Source organism: Anser cygnoides, chromosome Z (assembly GCF_040182565.1).
Source record: "Anser cygnoides isolate HZ-2024a breed goose chromosome Z, Taihu_goose_T2T_genome, whole genome shotgun sequence".
In the NCBI taxonomy this organism is placed as follows: domain Eukaryota; kingdom Metazoa; phylum Chordata; class Aves; order Anseriformes; family Anatidae; genus Anser; species Anser cygnoides.
The window spans coordinates 77,005,868-77,030,113 of NC_089912.1; the positions used below are offsets into that span (position 1 = coordinate 77,005,868).

The 24,246-nt window shown below is 38.8% G+C and overlaps 1 protein-coding gene across 14 annotated transcripts in view; it reads left to right on the forward strand.

Annotated features, from left to right (window-relative positions):
• The window catches only part of MAST4 (microtubule associated serine/threonine kinase family member 4), a 296,506-nt gene that overhangs the window by 209,176 nt on the left and 63,084 nt on the right, over positions 1-24,246 (forward strand). For all 14 annotated transcript variants that reach the window (XM_048079537.2, XM_048079538.2, XM_048079540.2 and 11 more), the window contains 2 exons: positions 15,131-15,219; positions 22,588-22,657. In XM_048079537.2, coding sequence (XP_047935494.2) covers positions 15,131-15,219; positions 22,588-22,657 — 159 coding nt within the window. The remainder of the gene's footprint in view (positions 1-15,130; positions 15,220-22,587; positions 22,658-24,246) is intronic.

The following is a 24,246-nucleotide window of genomic DNA, read 5'->3' on the forward strand; positions in this document are numbered from 1 at the left end:
AACTGAATGAATCTTCATTGTGAAATGGTTCCTCTTCAGATATTAGCTCATAGCTATTTGCATGGTATAAATCATACCTTGCACACTTTTTTTCCTTTTCTTCTCTCTGACACGTTGAGTCATTGGCATTTGCTTTCATGAATCCTCTGTGACCTACTTCTATTTGTGGACAATTAGTGTATTACTTTGGTAGTGAAATGCACCTTTCCTGGTATGGATATTTTTACCGGGCAAAGTATATGCAAAAATCCTTCTCATAAACTGTCTGTATACTCTGTTCTGTGTTTAAGATGGATTTAGTCTTTTCTCTATATTCTTGTGGTTTACTATATCACTGTATAGATTTAAGTCCAGTACAAAAAAGTATACTGGGGATGAATGTTAATTTTCAATTGTCATTTTGCCTTTTTTCTTTGTTCTTGATTTTTCATGAGAAAATAGAACATTACAAGCCACTGAAGAAATCAAGAGAAATATTAACAAGAAACCAAACTTACTTGGTCCTGAAAATTGCATGTTTCTGTAAGACATTACCCACAGAAAGAAATCTTGGTAAAGACAGGATATGGATGGATTTTCTAGGCCGTGTTCATTCTTGGAGATTCATTTCATTAGAACTCTGATTGGATAATGTAGTGTTGAACTAACTTTTGTTTAAAAGCAACGTTTTTTTTTCTAAAAAAAATGCTACTTATTTTCTAGTTTTACTCAGTAAATTTTCATCAAATATAACCATGTGGAGAAATTTCAGATTGTTCAGAAAAGTTCAGATTGTGTTTTGCCAGGTCGCCAGTTGTGGGAAAGAGCATGAAGTATACCACTGCAGAAAAGAAGAAAGAGTCTGAGAGATTACAACCCAGCACTACTACGTTTTGATCTCCAGAAAATCTATTAATTCTTAGAAGATTCTGAAATAGTATTAATTATCATATGTCTATTTGAGTTTTGGATACTTGGATCATTAAAAGGACTTAGCATATCAGGGGGAAGGGAACATTTGGTGGCATAACATGAACACTTTCATCAGTACTTATTTGGGATGTCCTAGACGATTTGTTTCTGACATCACTGAGTAATGCAGTCACTTGAAACTTACGCCATTGAAACTTTTTTCGATACTGCACTATACTATTTTTAATAGCATAAATGTGCATGTATATTAAATGCCAGGTCTGTGGCAGCAAATGTAAAAATGTAAATCATCTGATCTTTCTTGGCTTGTATGGTGCTTGATGATTAAGTGTTACCAAAAAAAAAAAAATAATAGAGTGGCTGTATGTCAGAAGCCTAGTGCTGTCATCCCTGCTGATGAGTATGCCTGGAGATGTTTGAATTGCTTCATTGGAGATTATTCATATGTTTCTGGTTACATCACAGTGACTTTGCAGCAAAGCACCGTGATCTGCATGTATAATAGACTGCCTTCCCGAGGTCGGTGTGCTGCTGCGTGAACTGAAGTCGCTCTCAGACCTGGTATATACACTGGGCTTTTATACAAGGGTAATTATTTGAGTTATATCTGGCCAGTTAGTTATGCTGACATAGCTACACTGGTCCACAATTACAGCTGAAAAAGAGAGTGTACATTTTCCTGGTGTGTTCTGGTTTCCATCTGAGAAAACTTAAACCAGTAAAAGAGCTGTAACTACATCAGTAGAATGGGGAATAAGTTCATGTACCTACACCAGAACAGACACGTACCTGACTCTTAAGTACAGATAGTGCATGCATGTCTAATAGAAAATTGTGGACGAAAGAAGTGATTGATGTAGTTTTGTAAATAGTGTCAGCTGTTTGCCAGTATCCTAGAGGGTATTTCAGTATTTTTTGTCAGGTTTCTCATGGAGCTTTGTTAAACAAAAAATCATAATTGACAGTTATGTTGCTTACATAATCTCAGTTTTCATCTGGAAAAAAGAAAGCCCACACATACAGTTCTACAAATCAGTTATTTCTTGTTCTGCTATTAAAAAGATTTTACTATGTTTGGGAAACACCAGCAGCAAAAAGACTCCAATTCATTATAGCTCCACATGACTGATGGGCAGTGCCACGTTGCCGGCTGCACGTATGTGGACGGTGATGTCTTAGTTATGAACACGGATTGTTTGGTCACTTAACATTTCAGCGTGAGTTTGCAGACAACCGGTTCCTACTGAACAAACAACCTCTTCATGAAAGCCGCCGTAGCTGGCATTACTTGATGTCCTCTTTGGCAGGCTGAACAGACACCAGCAGCTGAATGGGCACAATGAAAGGATTTTTTTTTTTTCCTGAGAAAATAATGCTTCTCGTTGCTTAATTATGATTTAATTACAAAATTTCTGCTTAGCTGATAGTGTAAGGAGAGGAGAACACTGCTCTCAGTGAAGAGAGGGGGGAGTCCTTTTGTTTGCAGACTGCGCTTTGGAACTGCGGCCAGTCTGCGCGCGCTCAAATGGGGCGCTGATGGTGCTCCTGGAGGTCTCATGGGAACAGCCACAGTTTTCAGGTTGAGTGCCTCATAGATAAATGTTCATATTTGGGCTCCTAACCAGTAAAGGGCATGGTTTTCAAACAGCTGTATTTTGTTCTAAGTAGTGATTTAAAAAACGCCTGTTTTCTTAATTTCGGTGTATTAACAGTTTGCTTAAGCGCTGTTGAATACTTGTGTCCAAGCAGAAGACAGTACATAATATTAATTTCAAAATGTCTGTTGTTTGTTTTATGGAAAGTGTGGAACCAAGCACGACATTGCTAGCCAGACCAAGAAAGTGGTTGTCCTGCTCTGCACTGTGCTGGTGTGGCCGCACCTCAAGTACTGTGTGCAGTTTTGGGTGCCACAGTATAAGAAAGATTTAAACTGTTAGAGAGTGTCTAAAGGAGGGCTACAAAGGTGGTGAAAGTTCTAGAGGGCAAGACGTATGAGGAGCAGCTGAGGTGCCTTGGTTTGCTCAGCCCCGAGCAGAGCAGGCTGAGGGGAGGCCTCATGGCGGCCTGCAGCTCCCTCACGAGGGGAGCGGAGGGGCAGGCGCTGAGCTCTGCTCTCTGGGGACAGCGACAGGACCCGAGGGAACGGCATGGAGCTGGGACAGGGGAGGGTCAGGCTGGGTGTTAGGGAAAGGTTCTGCACCCAGGGGGTGGTCGGGCACTGGGACAGGCTCCCCAGGGCAGTGGTCACAGCACCAAGCTGCTGGAGCTCAAGAAGCATTTGGACAATGCTCTCAGACACATGGTCTGAGTTTTGGGTGGGCCTTTGGTGACCCAGGAGTTGGACTCAGTGATCCTTGTAGGTCCCTTCCAACTTGGGGATATTCTATGATTCTATGATCTTTTCAGGAAGTTCAGTTATAAAATGAACAAGACTATTTTCCTGTTACTTGCAGTAATTCCTTTAAAGAAAGAGTGCAAATCTATCTTAAAAAGAAAAAAAAGAGAGAGGAGTAAGACAATGTTGAAGTGACATAAAAAGCCTGAAGCTCATTTCCGTTCTTTTGCAGATGCTCAGTAGGCAACTGTACTTCACAGTTGAAATGCTTTTGAGTCTGTGGGTCCGTGCCCTCTACTCTGGTTTTCAGGAGGTTAACTAATGTGAGTGCTCAGGGCTATCCTTTTTACTGGGAGAATGTGTCTTCTGGAGACTAATATACTAACGCTGTTGAAAGATCTCTTCCCCCCTTCCACTCCCCGCCATATTGCAACAAAAGGAAGTCTGGTTTTGTTATTGTTCAGGCACATCAAACTCTCAGAAACTGCTGCTGAATTTAGCATTGAAAATTACATACCCGTCTCTTAGGTCTAATACAGGGAACCTTCTCTGAGTAACACAATTTGGAACAAACCATAGTTAAGTAATTCATGTAAGCTTGTTTATACAAGAAGAAAAGTGAGGTCAGGATATTTGTCAGAGAGCACAAAGGAAGGGGTTTTCTCTTTTTTTTTTCCTAAGACTTTGTTACAGAGTTGTGTTTCAATGGCATAACATTTCTTCCATTTTTTTCTCCTATAAAAGTGTATTTTACTTCACTTCTATTTAATTCTGGTTGTACTGTGCTGTGAAAAAGTTCCACTAAAGTACTGACATGCAGTACAACATTTTTTTTTTTAAATTGATTCAGCATTCTTTTCATTTTTCTGCTCTTGCACGCTCATCTTCTGGACCTTCTTCTGCCAGAAGGTTAAAATTACAGATATGCATACACATATTTGGCTTGCTTTTTGGGTGTGATTGTTTACAGATGAGCTATAATCTTTACCTTTTTTGGTGTGGAGTAGCTAAAGTTAAATCTACTGGTTTCAGAAGAACTGTGACTCCTTAAAAGGCAGAATTCTCCCAGGAATAAAAAGATAAGTAATGAGCTAGTGATAATCAAAGTATTGTATCCTAGTACAAGATAGAATTCTAATTTTAAAATAGGAAAGTGAAGACTTAGCTTGCAGAAGTTTTGGTGACGTTTTAATGTCTTAGATTCCATTTTCTAATATGGGAAAGACAATTGTTTAGCAGTTAGTGAGGAATATTACACTTTTCAGTCAGAGAATAGAGCACGTGATACAATGACAGTGTCTCCCACCTTCTTTAGTATCCTGCTCAAGTAGGAGTGAGAAAATTCCATGCTCTTGTATTCCTAGTAGTTTTGATTTGGGATTTTTAAAATTTTATTTTTTTTTTTTCCCTCCGGCATTCTCTCACCCATTCAGTTGTTGAATCTTTTCTGCTTGGTAGTATCTGCTGAAAACTGAAAGACAAAACATTTATTCATCATATGCTCTTCCATAGTTTTGATAGGATGAGAGCTACCAAATTTAAAAATGGAGAAAAGCAGTCCTGCCTGGACTCATTACTCTTTGGGGTAAAAAATGTTAGTATTTAATTATAGGAGAAAGAAGTCAGGTATAAATACATTTTATTTTAGGGATTAAAATGGAAGAGAATTACTGGGTTTGAAAGTGAAACAAAGCAAAATCTTTATACTACACACAACTGGCAATTTCCTACCCTCGCATTTTAAGATTTGACTAATTTTATTGCACTTCTATAAGATGATTTAAAAAAAAAATCTCAAAGACAGCTGTCCTGAAAATTGTGAAATTATGTGTGCAAAATATTTCTAGGAGCTTTTCTCTTGGGGACAGTCTCTGGAGTAGAGTGCAGAGCAGACTGAGTTTGATATGATGTGTATTCTTTGAGTTAATAAGCCTCTGATCCTTTTTTATGTGAAAGCAGCGTTAGTAACATAAATTATTTTGACAGGTAGAAACTTCTGTAGCAGGAAGCAGAACAGACTGAAACATGTCTTCCCCTTTCTGTTTCCTACCCCCAAATGAAAGTGGATCAGTTGTTCCTGAGGTACTTCCATACAGACATCTACTCTAGCTGTCTACTGAAGCACCGAAGTTTTTAGGCCATTTCTACATGTAAATTTGAGATAATTTCAGAGTGGCAGACTTTAACCCTTAGAGACTTTATTAAGTATTGCTACCATGCATGCTTTTTCAGTGACAAGAAACACTCTGTAAGAGTACTCTGTGCCATTTGGGAAATGCTTTTTAACATTATGAGGAGGTCTTTCTCATCACCGTGACCCACCAGTCCCACGGAATACAGTGAGTTAAGAACGGCGGTGCCCATAGGGGCTGCTGCTGGGGACAGCTACCAGCAGGCAAGAAGCTGAGAAAGCCGAGAGGTGCTGGGTCTAAATGGAAAACAGAATGAAAGAGCTGGGGAGAACAGGGACGAGGTTTCATCGCTGTAGGTATCTGGATAAGCAGGTCTTCTGTCTGCAGTTTGGAGGCACTCCCACTTTTTATCTTAATTCTGAGCTATGCTGGCCTCAGTTTCAACCAGAGTTACAGAAAGCTCAGGGTTTGAGCTTGGCTCCCTTGCAGTACCGGAACAGCCTGGGGAATTGGCTGTGGTTGAGCCTGGATGGACGCTGTTCAAAAGAAATAAGTCTGGAACAGGACCCACTTCATCTTTGCATCTTTGGTGTGGTTTGTTTGCCTTTTTCATTTTTTTTGAAAGGCCAAATTAGGCGAAAGTTATGAGTAGATATGCTAGTCTATTTGATGAAATCGTGGAAAAGGTCTTGCCCAATACCTTTATTTGAGCTGGGGGTGGAACTGTGAAGGGGAAATCCACCAGCTGTCCCATCCTCTGAGTCTGGACTGTGTGTGTTGGGAGCAGCAGCCATGGAGCGCCAGCCCAGCTCCCAGACTCTGGATGGACCGACCGAGCAGCAAGCATCATCTGTCACGGGCTGGCTGCAGTAGGGTAGAAGACAGCACTGCAGTCTGATGCTCTGGAGGGGCCTGTGGCAGTGAATGGCAGTCCCAGCTGACCTCCCCTGATTTCTCCCATGCTTTTAACGAGCAAGGAGGCAGAATCAGAAACATCCTGCCCCCAGCCTAGGTTTAAGGTGACCACCACAACACGGTAAGAAGTGTCTGGCCACATCCTCTTATCTCAAGAGACGCACTGAGAGCTTGTAGTCTAAAGCCAGAATCGAGAGCGGCTAGATCTAGAGATCTAGGATTGATGTGAACCTGCTGGGGCTGGCCAAGAGCATGGTGAGGCCTGGGTTTTAAAACCCTGTCTGTGCTGTGGCTGCGATAGACATGCGTTCCAGTAAACTGGGTATTTCCTGTCTGATGCAAATGATGTCTGGCAGGGCAAAGCACTGCTTCACGTGGTTGACATCTCAAAACTATTGATGCTTTGATCTTCACAGGTGTGATGTGATCTATGCTGTGTTTTTTTTTTTTAAGGGACTGCTAGTTAAATAGTATAAACCTATCAATATAGCTCCTTTTTTTTTTTTCAGTTAGATGTTTCTGGCTTTTTTCATCTCCTGAATTATGTAATGGTGATCATAGTGGGTCGTAGTGGGGAGTTAGGCCATCCCTGTCTACTTTCGCTCTGATTCCTGTCCTGTCTTACAATTTTATCTTTCTGTTTTAAAAGAGAAATCATTGTGTGATGAGGAGTTTAGTTGAATATCTCAGTATGATGGCAAACGTACTTTTCAGCTATTAACTTGGTTTATATCCCTTCCCAGAACACAGATGAGATTTAAAAAAAAAAGAAGATCTAGAAGCAATGGGTTTTAAACGATTCCATCAATGTGTCCTCAATAGCTTGTATGATACAAGGTTGCCCAAACTGCATTTTGAAGATAACGAAGAAGAATTGCACAGTCTGGCTTCTGATCCTGAGTAACTTTGTCCGTTCCCCACTCTCTGCCCACTTTGCATATATCAGGTTTTATATCTTATAGGCAGGTATTTTATGAATATTGTACAAATATAGAGTTAGTAAGTAGTTTAAATACTCTGTTTCATTTTACATAATTAAATATTGATCTCTGTAGTAAGTTAAACTGAATATGTCCTTAGGAAGTGACAACAGATAGAAATACACCATTTTAGGTTTTTAGGAGAGATTTGGATTTTAAATATTGTTTTTGGGTTTTTATTTGTGAAGAGGAAAAAATATGGATCAAAATTGCTAGGAGTAAAAATAAGCAGTCACTGGAGCTGAATACATTGAACACAGATGTAACTATCACTAGGCAAAGACCTAATGAACTATCTGTTTATTTGTTTTGTAAAGCACTGTGGGAATGGAGATTGAGAGGCCGTCTGCAGCATTAGAAGCCTGTCTTTGTGACAGTGTGTGACGATCTTCCTCAGGTCTGCAGAGAGTTGGCAGATGTTTTTGCAATTTTGTGATGTCTTGGCAGATGTTTTTCCAGTGATGCTGACTGATGCACGTTTGAACTCTATAGACAGTCTGTGCAGAGGATGATCATGTTTCCAGTTGGTTGCATTTTAAGTTTGATTTCCACTGATATTTTATTTTATTTTATTTTAGAAATATGAGGAAAAGACCAAGAAAAATCAAAGTCTTGGTGATAGGGGAGCACCGGTAGGCAGTAGTAACGGCACGGAAATCGCTGTTGAACACAAACGTGTAAATACCAGGAAAGGACCCAGAGCTCACCGTCCAAGTTCACCCAGGCAATAGCCGAAGCTAAAACACTCACAGCTGTGTTGAAAAAAATTCAGGACATACTCTGCTAAACTAGGACTGCTAGCAGATGTATGCGTCACTGTTTTGTCCTGTTCATTAGGTTTTGACAGCACTCTTTTCTTCTCAGCACACAGACTAAAACTGGCCTCATTCAGGTTGATTAAAGCTTAAATACAAGAGAGTAAAAACCTGAATACATCCATTATACAGTGAAACTTTCCAGCAAATTCCAAGACTATTTTTCCAGATCATTAAAGATTGATATGGAATAATTCCTTGCAGTGAGTGGGACATATAATAAACATTATTTCTCTGTGTGTGGCTGTGTGTACATATAGAACATTTTAATATATAACCTAATATATGTCTGTATATAAATATATGTATGTGTACATGTGAATACGTGCATACACACATAGCAGATTTGGGAAAGTGAACGTGCAGACGTAGTCTGGTAAAAATATACTGGAAAATTTTGCTGTGTGATGCTAAATGGATATGAGTATGGAACACTGTAAACCACTAAAAGAATGAAATGTAAACTCTTCGTGTTTTGTTGGGGTTTTTTTGCTCACCTTCAGATGTTTTGCACATTTCTCTCAGTGGTAGCACATCAAAAATTTACCTACTCCAGTCTTTAAGTTAAGAAATGTCTCTCAAAATTGGAAATCTTTGCTTCCTTACTCTACAGTCTCGCTTAGCTATGGGGTAGAACAGGACAACAGATCACACTGAGTAGAGTTTGTGGATTTTGCTCATGTAACCCTAATTCCACAGTGTTCAGAGAGGAGCAGTCATGGTTAATCTGCTGCCATTTAAAAAGTGGTCTAGGCATGAAGCTACCGGGCCATGTACTACTCGGACTCTCTAGATCAGGAGATGCTTCATCAAGTATGACCATAAAGGTACCTGTTGGCAGGGAAGCCACTGTGAGGTACCAGCATGCACCATCTCTTCCTCGCAGCTGTTACCTGCGTTCTTTTGAGTTAGTGCCCTGCAGAACTTCCATGGATTCTGGAGAGGTTGGAAGCACTCACCAAAGTGCTCTTTAATGCCAAAGGCTTTTTTTTTCCCCCCCCTACAAAAACAAAACACAAAACAAAGGCAGTGAATTCCTCACTTTAAATGTTTTAATTTTTATTTTTTCTAACTCAGGGTAGTGTGCCCTGTTGACTCTTCAGTGTTGCTGTTGATGAAGATATAAAGTAACTATGGTACCATAGTTAGGTAGCTTTAAAACAGGTTAAATATAACTGAAATATAAATTAAATTAAACTTTGCTGTAAATACAAAGTGGCTACATCCGAGTCTTGCTAGGGACATGTTCCTCCTGAGGTAGTTTTCAGCTATGCTGTTTTAACACCAGAACCATTTCAATCACCTTTCCTATCCCACAGCCTCTATGCTAGAACTGATCTTGCATTATTAATGTGTCTTGTGTCTGCAAGGTCAGGCTTTGCGTTTGGGTGCAGCAATAGCTGTTATAGTCTGTTTGCACTTATATTAGCAAATACAGCATTTACTTGCAGTCTTTCTTAAAGTAGGTGTCCCCTTTTAATCTTTACTTTCAGCTAAACAAATGTGTTATATGGATACCAAAACTAAAAACCTGTGTTGCAAGGTAGTGCTGTGCTCGGCATACACCGTGAAAGGCGGTGAACTGTCATAATAGCTTACAGTCCAAATTCATCTTCTACAGTGCAAATTCATCTTCATTACAAGTGTAAATATTAATAATTAAGGATATTGAAATAAAATCATTATAAATGATTAAAGCTATGAAAGGCATGGGAAGTGATAATCTCTGTCAGTATATCCTTCTTTCTATACCTTTTTTGGGGGGGGGGGGGAGGGAGGGAGGGAGAGGAGGGAGGGATAGGGAAGCAATTAACCCTCACTGCCAGTAATTTGCTCACATATTAGCCCTCTTTCTGAGGAATAAGCTTCCATTTTAGTGCATACCTCTCACTGTTATTGCCATTTTTTGATCACTCTATCAGGAAATCTGCATTTAATATTTCTGCTCCGGATGAAGTACTGCCCCATCATGAGTATATGACTTAAAGAACTGAGTTTCTGTTTCAAGTTTGTATTATATTTAGTTTTTCCAAGAGTGTAGATGTATTGTAATGGCCATTACCAGTACTTTTATCTTGTGCATGCTTAGTGGGAATCTAGCAGTCCCCATCATTTCTGCCCAAAGGGATTTTGCCTGATAGAAGAAGGATTGTGGTTATTTAAGGAGCAAGGTAATCAAGCTTCATGCAGCTGGATCACATCTTTCAGCAGCTGTAGTTAACCCCTGTTTTATGAGATTAACACGGTTCAGCACAGCACACTTTTTACATGGTGTCCTCCATTTGCTTTATCGGGCGGTACTTCTCATGGGAAGTGCTGATCGTCTGTTGCCGTTGGAGGAGTGACTCAGAGGTCGGAGTGCTCGGTGCTCCTGATAGCAGAGCAGGGCTGAAGGAGGAATTCCCCAGCAGCGAAGAGTCACGATAAGGAGGAGTGCTACGAGTGGGCAGGAGCGTTGGTGGCAGAGAGCGGGAGATAAGGCCAGAGGGATTTGGAAACCAAATAGGAAATTATGGATTGGATTCCAAGATGAGGAACAGTGCCAGTAATCCAGGGCACTGCTGGCACGATGTAAGCTGCTGCCAGATATGCAGTGATCCAAGACTCCCACCTCACGCTGTGGGCAACAGAACCAAACCAGTGAGGATCTTCCTGGGAAAGAGAAGGAGAAAAGGGCAAAAAGTGCAAAGTTTCTGTTCTCTTCAAATTTTACGTATATCCCAAATTTTAATTGGTATTGTTGAACATGGCTGACTAAGGTTTAAAGTGTGGTGTTTTTTTTCTTTTAAAGTTCTCTCTTTCTCTTGTACTCTCCTTATTCTCTTTTGTACTCTCTTCTTCTTGGAAAAGGATATTTTCCTTTTTTTTTTTTTTTTCCCAGCACTTTAAACCCTGTGTAGTCTGCTGCCTGGCTTGCAGGTCTCTTCTCTGTGCCATGCAACCTGATCACAAAGTGAAATCCAAGTTTTAGAGAGCAGCGTTTTGAGAATGTAGCTCTCTGTGGTTTACCAAGGTTTATGTTTCCCCAATTTACAGTCCTGCACTGTATAACTTTACTACAGACAAAGAGGCTTTCTTTCAGGTCTGTCTTTCATCAGTTGGTTTATCTTGTCAGGTTTGAATGGGAGAAGAATAGATTTATGAAGACAATAGAAGGGAAAGATGTGCGCAGGGATCTAGAAGAAATGATTTTGTCTGCAGAATTGCTCTAACTTTGGAGTTTCTTTGTACGTGAGGACTGCTGTTTCAAGGCTAAATACTTCTGTTAGTAATGCTTTGCTACCTCCGTAGTGGCACCCTGTTTCCTGTTTGCAGTGCTCTAGCAGCTGAGATCATCTTTCAAAGTTCCCCAGAGGTGTTTTTTTCTTCACCCACAGAGTCTCTTCTATTCTACCATTAATCTGGGGAATGAGTTCTCTTTCAGGGGTTATACAAGACGGCTACATACATGATTTCAGAATCTGTGGAGCAAAAAAACCCAAAGCTACAGGATGAGCTCTAGCATGGATTTGTCCTTGCATGCAGTGCTTTATGTTTTACGTTACTCGTAGGACAAATAGAGGAGAATTCGCACTTTTGACTTTCTGTGATTTTCTCAAGAGATGTAATCACAGAATTGTAGGGGTTGGAAGGGACCTCAAGAGATCATCGGGTCCAACCCCCCTGCCAAAGCAGGTTCCTTAGAGCAGGCTGCCCAGGTAGGCGTCCAGATGGGCCTTGGATATCTCCAGAGAAGACTCCACAGCCTCCCTGGGCAGCCTGTCCCAGTGCTCCGTCACCCTCACCGTGAAGAAGTTCTTTCGCATGTTGGTGCGGAACTTCCTGTGCTCTGTCTTATGGCCATTACCCCTTGTCCTGTCCCCACAAACCACTGGAAAAAGGTTGGCCAAATCCCTCTGTCTCCCACACCTCAGGTATTTATACACATTGATGAGATCCCCCCTCAGTCTTCCTTTCTCCAGACTGAACAGGCCCAGGTCTCTCGGCCTTTCTTCTTAGGCAGGATGCTCCAGGCCCTGTATCATCTTTGTGGCCCTCCGCTGGACTCTTTCCAGGAGATCCCTGTCTTTTTTGTACCGGGGAGCCCAGAACTGGACACAGTACTCCAGGTGAGGCCTGCCCAGGGCAGAGTAGAGGGGGAGGATCTCCTCCCTTGACCTGCTGGCCACGCTTTTCCAAATGCAGCCCAGGTTACCGTTGGCCTTCTTGGCCACAAGGGCACATCGCTGGCTTGTGGTCAGCCTGCTGTCCTCCAAGACTCCCAGGTCCTTCTCCTCAGAGCTCCTCTCCAGCAGGTCAGCCCCCAGCCTGTACTGGTACGTCCCTTTGTTCCTTCCCAGGTGCAGGACTCTACATTTGCTCTTATTAAACCTCATTTGGTTTCTTCCTGCCCATCTCTCCAGCCTGTCCAGGTCTAAAATACTTCACTAGAATGTGATAAGTGAAATTCTTCATACAACTGCAGCCACATCTGAGTAAAGATTTTTTGTAATGGCAGTTCGGGGAAATTTTTAAAATTATGTAAGATCTTGCTGTGGAGGTAGTGCCATCCTAGTCCCCATAAATAATTCTTAAAAATAACTGTAAAATCTAGATAACTAGAATTATATATCTTAATTAATGTGTGAAAGATATTGCACTAATTTCACCTGTGGAACGTGAAGTTTGAATTTTAATGTAAAATTGAATACAAAGAGTCTTTTATTTACAAAAAAAAATTCTGACATAAGTGATAAAACGGTTAATTTCTACATTTAAGTGTAAATGATACTGTACGCATGTATATGGAATCATCTTTGTAGCAAAATTAATGAAGTGTGCATGTGGCCTGGAACTTAAAAGTAAGGTTGGTTTGGTTAGAAAAGGAGAATCATCTACTACCTTTGAAATCTCTTTTGCTGGGAGCATTATCAAGGGATTAGATGATTAAAACCTATGCTTTTTTGTAGGAGATGTGACGATCCCAAATTTTGCACATGCGAAGCTGCCTAATGTCATGTAGTAGGGTCTCTTAACCCCAGCCTGCACCACAGATGCTGCCGTGGTGTCATCAGATCGTTATGGATAGATACAATCTCTTGTGTCCTTTAACAAATGTCTAATGAATACTGAAAGTTTGTGTTGAATTTAGTTTTGGTTTGGAGGATTGCAAATGAACTGTTATTCAAGATCTTTTGAAAGTGTAGCAGGTAAACTAAGGGTTGTCATAGTACGATATAAGAAAAGTTACTGAAATTACAGTGATGTTATAAAGCCAAAAGGAAGTATTTGAACCATTCTTTGATAAGAGAGCAGTTGAATATAGCTCTTCAGCTAGACAAAAATTAGAGAAGGGATGGAACAATGTGGCTTTGAAATTGTTGTCTAATAACATATGGAATATTTGCTTAAGTCTTGTCACTTAAACAGTAGGTTAAATAGTAAGTATGTTAAAAATATTTGTAGTAAGGTCAACTGAATTTAAACATAATATATATAATCCATACTTATAAAATTTTCCCTGTTTGGTCAGCTTAGTAATTGCAGTGTATGTCTTAAAAAAGTTTTGTGTGACTTTTCCTGTACTTTAAATGTGAATCCTTAAAGCATTTATTGCTTTCTTTTCCTACAGTGGTAATAATAAATGTATACTCATGAGTTAATGCATTGTTTAATTGATTATAATAAAGGGATGTGGTAGTTCATTGTGTAATTTGCGGAAATAAACTTTGCATTAACCTGTTAAACTGTTGGATATGGCACTCTCAGTGCTTAGCAAAATGTTTTTCAAGGGAAGACTGGTCTTCATTTGACACTTTCTACATATTGCAAATAATTTCTATACTGCTTTATTAGTCTGCATTTCCTCTGACCTTTTTTTCCCTCTAGTAATAATATGGATTACTTTTGAATCTTTTTTACTTTCTATTTATGCTATCCCAGCAGGTTACCCACGTTCATGCCTGCTTGTTTAACTCTATCCCTTCTTTTGCATTTTACTCATCTTGTGATATTCAATTTGATCAGTTTTGCTTCCTGGCTGTTATATAGAGATCATAACATTAGAAAGTTAGACATGTTAGATGTTTAGAGACATCTACAAATAAGATCTGAGTATGCCTGTGTTGTATTAATGAAATGCTTTTTATAAACGAATATTCCCCCTTTTAATGGTTTTGAGTTTCTATAAACATTTATGGAAAAAAAATCTGATCGTAGTGCTGTAAACATTTGCATATGCACTTAAGCTTATATACAGTTAGTCTTTTTAACTTCAAGATACTATTTTCTTGTGCATGAATGTTTGCAGTCTTGAGGATTTATATTTATGAGAATATTAGTTATAGTAGAAAGGGGAAAAAACACCTCTGCCATCAAATATTTTAAAACGTTATGTTGTATTTAAGAAAAATGTGTCCTTTCTCAAGCTTAATAGATGTGTTAATTTACTATTTATCTTGCCTAATGATCTTGTGATATGGGAAATCAGTGGCTTTGCAAATGAAAAATGTATGAGTAAAAAACAAAACATTCATCTTTGTAGGCATCATCTGTTTCATTGACAAAAGGCACAGATGCAAAATTTAACTCAATAATTAAATTTATAATTATTGTTTCAGAGTCAGATAAATAATTGCTCCTCATGGCATGCTATTTGGAGCTTCAGTTCATATAATAGAAATAGGTTTGATCGTTGGTGATTCTAAGCTGAGAATTTTTCAGATTGTGTGTGTATATTTTTAAATATTATAAAAAAATGTATGGCAGAGAAGCAAGCTGCAGACAGGGAAGAACGTTTTATTAATGACTCCACAGGGATATGATATTCTTTGCATTGAACAGCAAACGTGCAAGCCTGACATGTATCCATGGTGCGTTTTCTTTGGAAACTGCTGTCTTTGTCATTATCCAGTATGTTCCTACAAAAACAGCAATAGCTCTGATTTTTAATAAGAGACTGGGAAGTGAAGGAACAAAGAAGCAAAAACTCAAAACGTCCATATGTGGTACATGCTGTGTTTCTAATGATGTCTTTTTTTTTTTTTCTGTTTTTGCCTACAGTTGTAGAACAAGCAACAGGAAGAGTTTGATGGGCAATGGCCAGTCTCCAGCTCTGCCTCGGCCTCATTCACCTCTCTCAGCTCACACAGGTGATTTTTAAATCTATTTTACTGGTGGTATTATTAAATTCTTCAAAATTCTGTATGAGGAGAGGAAAAGACACTCTATCCCACTACGTTTCTTTCTATTGTTGGAAGTAGTGAAAAGTTGCGTATCATTCCATCCAAATTTCTGTTAAGTTTAAATCCATAAATCTTATGGTGACAAGCAGTCCAGAAATATCTAACATGGATCATGTAGCTTTGTTTGTTTTCCATGTATTCTGACAAGTTCTGATGCATTTTCCCCAATTCCTTTTCTGGGCCTAGTACTGTATGAAAAGAATATTAAACAGCTTGTAACACATGGTGAATATAGTGGAATTGGTGAGTAGGGTATTACATTCTATTCGTAGTGCTTTTGTTCCCTAGGATTTATGAAGTTAGGCATGTTACTAGAAGTTTCAGTGCTTCAGTTTCCACAATAATAAATTGGTGATCATTTTGTTTCACTTCTAAAGCATTGAAGCACTTAAGATTGAGTGAAAGTTAGAGATGATATTGTCATCATTTTGAAAAGGAACATTTTTAGGATACCAAAATAGACTAGTACAAAGATTCATTCTCTCTCATGTTTTGGTGTATGGTTACTACCATTGGTTAAAAAAAAAAAAAAAAAAAAAGTAAAGCCCCACAGCAATCCTTGTATGGGCAATGACATTGAGTACTTCATAGAATTGTTCTTGGATGGCGAAAGAGCAATTACAGAGTTTAAGTTGTGTTTTTTAAGAGAATGGTGAGTTTAATACGGCACTTGCAGTTTTCTAGTAGAAACATTGTTAGAGAAAATACAGTGGTTCTCCTCAAACTGATCAGCATGCAAGCAGCAGATGAAAGCTGAATTGGGCAAACACTGAATACTTGCATAAAGTTTTTTAATTTTTTGTCTTACCATCTCAGTAATTCTCAGATTCATGTGGTCGGATGGGGAAGGGGAAGTTGGATGGCACCACGCTGATGAAGTAAATGTATTGTTCAGGGTGCAAATGGTGCATTAGTAGCACCAATTGAAGAAGAGACAGGTTTATTTGTAAGCAACATGGAGAGTGAAGGCTTGTCGCTCTAATAAAGAGGTGTCAAAGCAGTAAGTAGTCCAGAGCTTGAGTACATACAAGATAAAAGCTCTAGGACTGGAGGTTAGAAAGGGGATATGGAGATGTTGATATATACAGCAGGTATTATATATCAGTTATATACGTTAATTACTAATACAGTAAGTACATTATATGCGGTCTTCCTCTGTATAGGGCCTGAAGCTAACTGCAGAGATGTTTCATGCTATTGGATAGTCAGATTTTGATTTGCAGCTGAAATCTGGCAGTAGGTCTTGTGCAAAGACACTTGCAAAGATCATGAGATTTCTAAAATACTTGCTACTTTCAATATGTAAAGTCTTTCTCTTTCTTATAAAAATAGAAAGCAAATATACACTAATGCCATTTCTTTGTGTTCAAACCTTGGTCATTATTATTAATTGTCTTAAGACAGTTGCTGCATATCCTTTGCCTTTAATATGTAAGCTGAAAGCAGTTAAACCTGCTGAAAGCTCCTTTTAGTTTTTGCATGAACTGTGGATACATTCAGGATTGTGGGAGGCAAAGGGCTGCACTGTCAGCTTGGACAACATCTGGTGCCCTGGACACTAATGGGTTTTCCAGCTGAATGCCTGCTGCTGCGTAGGTAGATCATCTGCACCTCCCAGCCTTCAAGTGAGTGATTATCATCTCAGCAAGTCAGGGCATTCAGGTGTCCCCACCTCAACAGTCACAGGAGCTTGTTCCTGTGGGTGATGCTAACCCCTGATGATGAATAATCAAGTGTAACGCTGTTTAATTTTCTCTGTTGTAGAAACAAGGTTTAGCTGTTAGGAGTAATACTATAAATCTTACATGTTTTTGTCTTAATGAAATGCTTAATTTTGTGCCACTAAGAGGACGGTACTGGGAGAAGAACTGCAAGTAGGGAATTGCTTAAAAAGGAGAGCATGAATGTTGTGCTAAAATGAGAAATCTTACAAAATGGGAGCAGAGTTTGTCAGTAGAGTGCTCAGGCTTTGGTTTTGTGGCCAAACCTTCTTAATCTTTTCATAAATGACATTGGCAAAAAATGATTGTAGTTGATGTAAAGTTGGAAGACATCCAGTATGGAACAGCACTGGGAAAACTGTGTTAAGGTGACTGATCTTGAGGACTGCAATAAAAAGTATCAAATTACATAGCAACTTGCAGCATTTTGTGCTTGGAGGACCAGTGACATAAATGTTTACTGTAAGACCTGGACTCATCTGTTAGAAGGAATTTAGAGAAGGACCTGGCTGCATTTTCTGGATCAGAAGATGTTTGGAAGGACCAAAGTAGTGTAGCTTTAAAAGTCAAATCTTAGAAGTTCATACAAAATAAGTAATTTGCAGCTGAATCAGGGAAGGTTTCATGCCACTGTACAATGTCTTGGTTAGATTTCATCTGGAGTGCTGCATGTTTTTACGGTTGTGCATGTTCTGGAGGTCTTGTGTGGAGAAAGGCTTAGTAGGATAGAATGTGAGAGTTTTTCATGCAAGACTAAAAGATTATTACTTGCTTATCTTAGGAAAAGGAAGACTGAGAAGCCTGTGTTGTCATCTGTGAAGTCATCTAAATCAGTCAGAGGCGTATTGGAGGGAGTGGGAAGAAAGATGTATGTTGGTCGTATATACCAGAACATGAGGGTTCCTGAAGAATTTTTCACTAAGAATGGCAGTGACAAATTCTATCTTTCCTGTGGGATTCAGTGTATTTATGAATGGGATTACATGATGGTATTGTCTAAAGCAATATTCCAAGGCCAAAGAGGTCTTGCCTCTACTTGTAATCTCTTTTGTAGGATTTTCTAGGTCAGCAGACATTTTCACATGTTGACTGTTAATTTTCTGGTTTCACTACATTAATACCTGTTGCTTCCATGAGATAATGTTTTGGGTAGACCTGTGTGGAGCCAGGAGTTGGACTAGATGATCCTTGTGGTCCCCTTCCAACTCAGGATATTCTATGATTCTAATTTCATTTGATAGAAGTAGTTTAGCCACACTGCAGTTTAGTAACAAAGAAAGCCATTTAAAATACTAAGTATTTTAGTTGTTTCGGGGTTCAAATTACACTGGAGACATTCATGTGCATCAAATTTAGAGTTGGTTTTCCTGGATTTCTTAACTTTAAACCTGTGGGTTATTTTTTTTTTCTTTAATGTCCAAAGTAGATGATAACGAGTACTGGCTTACTATCGTGCATTTAAAGCAAAGAAAAATGTCTCATACACAGCTTCTATGCTCTTCTGCTTTAGTTATGGTCTGTGTTGACTGCCTTTTGGGGAAAGTAGGACTAGGTTTGTAAGTGAATGAAAATAAATGAAGTCTTGGTGTGTTTTCATGGTGAACTGTCAAAGTACTAAAAGCTAAAGCTAACACAGGGTTCTGAATCTCTTTTTTGAAAGAAAATTGACATTTACAGAACAGAAACTAACATAATTTATTAGTCCAATTGTCATCATATGTAGATTGATAAAAACTTTTGCTAAAACCCAGATTAATATTATTTAAACTTAATCTGATGTGTCAATTTCATAAAATCAAAGAATGGTTAGAAGGGGCCTTAAAGACCACCCAGTCCCACCCCCCTGCCATGGGCAGGGACACTCCCACCAGACCAGGTTGCCCGAAGCCCCATCCAGCCTGGCCTTGAGCACCTCCAGGGGTGGGGCACCCACAGCTTCTCTGGGCATATGGAGTACCAGCGTTCACTTACTTCCAGGAGAAATCAGCTTTATGCTACAGGTTCATCTGTATGGTCCCTTCCAACCCAAACCATTCTGTGATTCTAAGCAAGGCAGGAGACTTCAGTGACACCCAGGATGGAACAAGCCAGCTGCTAACCATAACAAGTTATTTAGCATAAAAGTCTATGTGTAGAAGATTTGCCCTGGCAAGCGTGATTTAAGAAGCTTGCATGCCTTCCTTGCTGTAACTGGAGAAGGCCATTTGCTGGCATGAAGCATAATTAATCCAGTTTTTGAAACAGCTTGAGCTCCTCACCTCTGAGCAGATCTCGGCGGAAACACCTGCTGAAGCGTTCAGAATGCTGCTGCTGCCCAGCTGCGTGCTGCTGCTGAATGGCACAGTTTACTGGGGTATGAAACTCAGACCTGTAACTGTTCATGGATTCTTGTGTATTGTTCACTTCACAGCATGGGTTCACACCAAGTAAACAGACACCAGGAACATATGACCTGTTGTTACATTGTATTGCTGTGGTGCTGATGTACTGTAATTCGTTTCAAATGACTGTCAAATAATGACACCAAGACTTCAAACTGGAGCTGTCTCTGATCCATTGGGAATTTGTGATAACAATCATTAATCTGTTATTCCCTCAGTACCAACAGAAAGTGATTGCATCAGAAGTTCTTTATTTTGTAAGTAGACAGCTATTAAAAATACATTAATAATACACATTCCCTGTAACATATGCATTTTTAAAAGATGTGAAACATCTTCCCTCTTTGGCAAAGGCACAGGACTTTTTGAAGCTAATTACAAAACAATCACACAATTTAATTAATCTGGATATAGTATTCTTAACAATAGCTGCTTGCAAAATGAGACACCCTGTGTATTGTCATGAGGTAAAGTATTGTTTTGGTATGTTGATTGCCTATTCATTGTGCTACTTCTCCCAGAGGATACTTGAGTTAATTACTTGCCTAATGCGTGACCACCAGTCAGGTTTACTTCATCAGGTCAGGAACATCAACAGTAATCTCAGCAGCATAGAGATACCCTAGGCCTAAACATACAGCAGCAAGCAGATCCCAGAGAACAGCGGGATTTGACTAATAAGCAAGCACTGCACATATGGGCAGAGAATTAACTGGCACTGGTTTTTATTTGAAAGTCTCCCAGGTATTGACTTGCAGATGGACTTGGGGGTGGATGAATGCCATGATGGATGAAGGTCACATATAGGACTCTGCTTCTAACCTTTCTTGTTTTTCTGGAACACCACACCTTAAACCTTTAGTAGCACTAGTTGTTGCTCCCATTGTTTGGGGTTTGGATTTTCCATTCTCTGTTTTCAGTCTTGTCTGGGTTCTCAGACGTCTAGATAAGCCCGCAGGATTTAATATCCAGGTATTATGTATATGGCTTTGCCAATCTTGTTGTTTTAAAAGCTCGTTTGCTTTTGGAAATGCTGCTTGCATACTGATTTTCTTACTAACAGTATCTAATATTCTTCCTGAAAAACACTTTGACTTTGGATTTTGTCTGAGAGGAAGTGATCTTTGCCTCTAGTCAGGCAGTAGCAGCACTGTGTCTCCTTGAACCACCCACTGTTGTAGCTATAACATTACTGCATTCTTTGATGTTTTTTGCTTCAGTGTGAAGGATAAGCTTATGTCTGAACTAACTGGTGAACAGTTAGGCATGTCGTTGATGTGTAGGAAATAAGTTTAACTCTGTATAACTTCTAAACAGATGAAAACAATTTAAGATGCACCCCCCCCCCCCATCTCCTGATTTGTCAGATTATTTCCTGTCAAATGCTGTTTGTCTCACCACATTTAGCCTAAGTCCCTGCTTCTGTGACAGAGTTTAAGGTAGCTTCTTTGTTTTTTTTCCCTCTTGTCTAAGCTCACAAAGGACTCCCAGTTACAGCTAATTCTTACCAGTGCAGTAGCTAAACTTTGTGACAATGTTTTATCTGCACACTGTTACTTTTTTTTTTTTTTAATCTTATCTTTATTAAATAAGCTCTGGCAGCAGCAAAAGAAATCCAGTTAGCTGTTAAATGAAATGACCTGTTGCTGTCAGTAATTTGGTGTTTTCAGTTCATGCAGGACAAGAATAAATTGTGTTGGCCCCCAAATAAAGATTGAAATCTGTGCCATATGTGTGGCTTTAGATTCCCTCTGGTCTCCCCCCATCCCTTCAGGGAACAAAAATCCTTGCTACCTTGAAATTATCTAGGCCCTCAGAAGTGTCTGAAAAGTAATGAAGAAGCTAGGGTCTTGAGGGGGAGAAGGTAAAGTTGAAAAGACGTAATTTTTCTGTGATAGATAAACGGACAAAAAAGTCTGTGGTATTGGCCAGTGAAAGTGGGATTCTCATCTCCTGGGGCTTTAAGAACAGATGCAAAGACATGATCTAAGCAGAGCTAAAAACACATTTTGCATCTGCTCCTGATTTAAAAAAAAAAAAAAAAGTCGGGGGAGGGGTTCTCTGTTTACTACCTAATGGTTTCATGATTACACTTTCTGTCATTGAGTGTCTAAGGACATTAACTGTGAAAAACTCAAAGCTCATTCAAAAATTTGAGTAGAAATCAAGGCCACTTGAAGTGTTTTAGGTACTCAATTTGTTGTAGCAGCCTTTTCACATGTAGGTAGTAATTTTCTTCTCAGAAACTAAATAATGATTCTAACTGGATGTGCAGAAGCTTTTTTATCTATTTCTTAACGTTGCAGTCTCATTTATGTCAAAAATAAAAATACTGCAACAAATGCACTGCTTTAATATGTTGATGTTGCAATCTGTCCTTTATTTTAGGAAGGATAGATTTAGCTGTATTCTGGCACTACTTTAAAACTTATCTTTTTAGCTTTTGAGGTGATTTTTATTTTTTGGGTGTCATTCTTATTTCTTTTTTATATACTGTCTTTTCTCTAGTTACATATGTTGAGGAGTCAAGGTGACTGGAACACCTCTCACCACTCACCTTCTTTCCACACTTTCATTGGTCAGAAGGAGGTTGAGTACTGTAATATGAAGAAGTAACCGTCATAAAATTGCAGCTTGGTCACAGTGTACAGTCACTTCTTCTCACATACTTGTAGTCAAATTTTGTGCCATGGTCTCACAAAAGTAAAGGGAAAAAAATTATTAAGTGTGTTCTGCCTGCTTATGTGGGGTTAGGAGCTAGGAAAAAAAACTGAAAAATGAAAAATTCACAATAAAGCTCTTGTGAAAATGCTGTAGAGACTTTGAGTAAGGGCTTAATCATGCTAATAATGATTTTGCTATCTTTCAAATACATGTGATTAAGAAACACTTTGTTTCCGTGATTGAAAATGTATTTCTTTCAAACCAAAATTTTGTACTTTCTCAGGTTGAATGGAGTGTTTCCTATGAGTTAGAAAATTCAGTAACCAAAAGTCAAATGCTAAATGAAATCTCACGTCAAATAAAATTGTATTTCATTTTTTTCAGTGTCCTCAAGAGGAGAAACTCAGAAATTAGTTTTTAACCTGCCTGGAAATGCTAGTGTTAGCATGTCTGAAATGTATTTTCTTTTTTCTAATATGTATTTATTTGTGTATTCCCCCTTCCAACAGGAAACAGTCCTCAAGATAGCCCTAGGAATTTCTCTCCCAGTGCCTCAGCCCACTTTTCTTTTGCACGAAGGTAAGAGTTTGTTTTTAGTACACATCATGCATTTCGCAGAGAGGAAATGTTGTTGGACCCAGATATTAAAAGATGATTGGAAATACATAGCTGTATCTGTCAAGTCTATCACTCAGAATGACAAGTGTTATCTCTGTTAAATAACCTCTTTTAAACCTGATTTGCAACAAAATTGTGCTGGATGATAGATACAGTGGCATCATACATTTTTAAATATATACATCATATTAATGGCTTTTAAATAGATGTACACTGTGTGAAAATAGAGAGATTTCCTCATCCATTTGGGTTCGGAGAAATTATAACCTACATCCATATTTTTCTTATTTTTTTCTTAACAGTGTAAGAAGTGCATGGCATGCAAGAACTGTATCTTAGAGAAAATGAAATAGAAATTCATGAGTTCAGGGCCGGGTTTCACTGGTAGCAGCATCGTCACTGTACATTTAATATCTGACCTTGACCTGTTTCGCTATCTGAACAACTGAGACAGTCAGCTCTGTCATAGGAGTGTTGTGAGGATTAATTAATGTTAGAATTTTTGAAGACCTAAAGTGAATTTGAAGTGATCTATGAAGTAAATTACTATTAAATGAACCATAACTTAAGTTGATTATGTGTCATGGGAGACTGCCTATTTGTGCCACTATGGTTCCGTATCACTTAACACCTTGTCAGCCTACCTCAAATAATATGTTCATTAACTCTAAGCCTGAGAGGGTAGGTAGAGTTTATATTTTGACCCAAGAGTATAGACACAAAAAAAGAAATCGGAGTCCTGTGGCATTTTTTGTCATTAAACAATGCCAGGTATGTAACTGCTGCATTTGCAGTGAGATAGCACTTGCTGCTGTAGCTTTACTGCCTTTATTTTGGGAGTTCATTAAAGCTGCACACACAAGCTCTCAAACGTACTTGTGAAAAAATGGCTAAACGTTTTTTGAAACCTGGAAAGGGGAGAAAGCTTTACACAAGTGTTCCTTTAACTCTTACTTGAAACAAACTTGTCTGCAATAATAGATCATGTCAATCTTTCTGACAGGATATCATGTTACTTTTTTAATCCTTGAAGTATTTCTTTTGAATCTACTTCCTCTTGATAGTATCTTTTTCTTAAAAAAAGGAAAGATGTGTGTTCATAGATTACATTTGTTTGTGAACATATTTTTAGAAAGATTCATTAAATCCTGAAATAGCTTATAATGGAAAAAACAGATGTGAAAGACTGAGCATTATGTAGAAATACAGCAGGCAGGATGTATTTTTCCTTTCACACTCATAATCAACAAAATGTTCAAGTAATCATCTTTCTCTGAACCTTAAAATTCAGGAGGAAAAATGAATTCATCTATCAGTGCTTCAGTTTGATTTTGACCATTTTTAGAGTATTGTACAGATACTAGTTTCCAAATGAAAAGTTTTAAATCTTTCATTTAAAGGAGTATTAACACAAGAAGTTTCTGTGATTTCAAAATACTTCACCCTTTTGGTGAGATTCAAAGAAACTTATTTATACCAGTTCCGTGGACACTTTCTTGTGTGTTTATAGCACAAATGCTTGATAACACTTAATTTGAAACAGTGCTGAT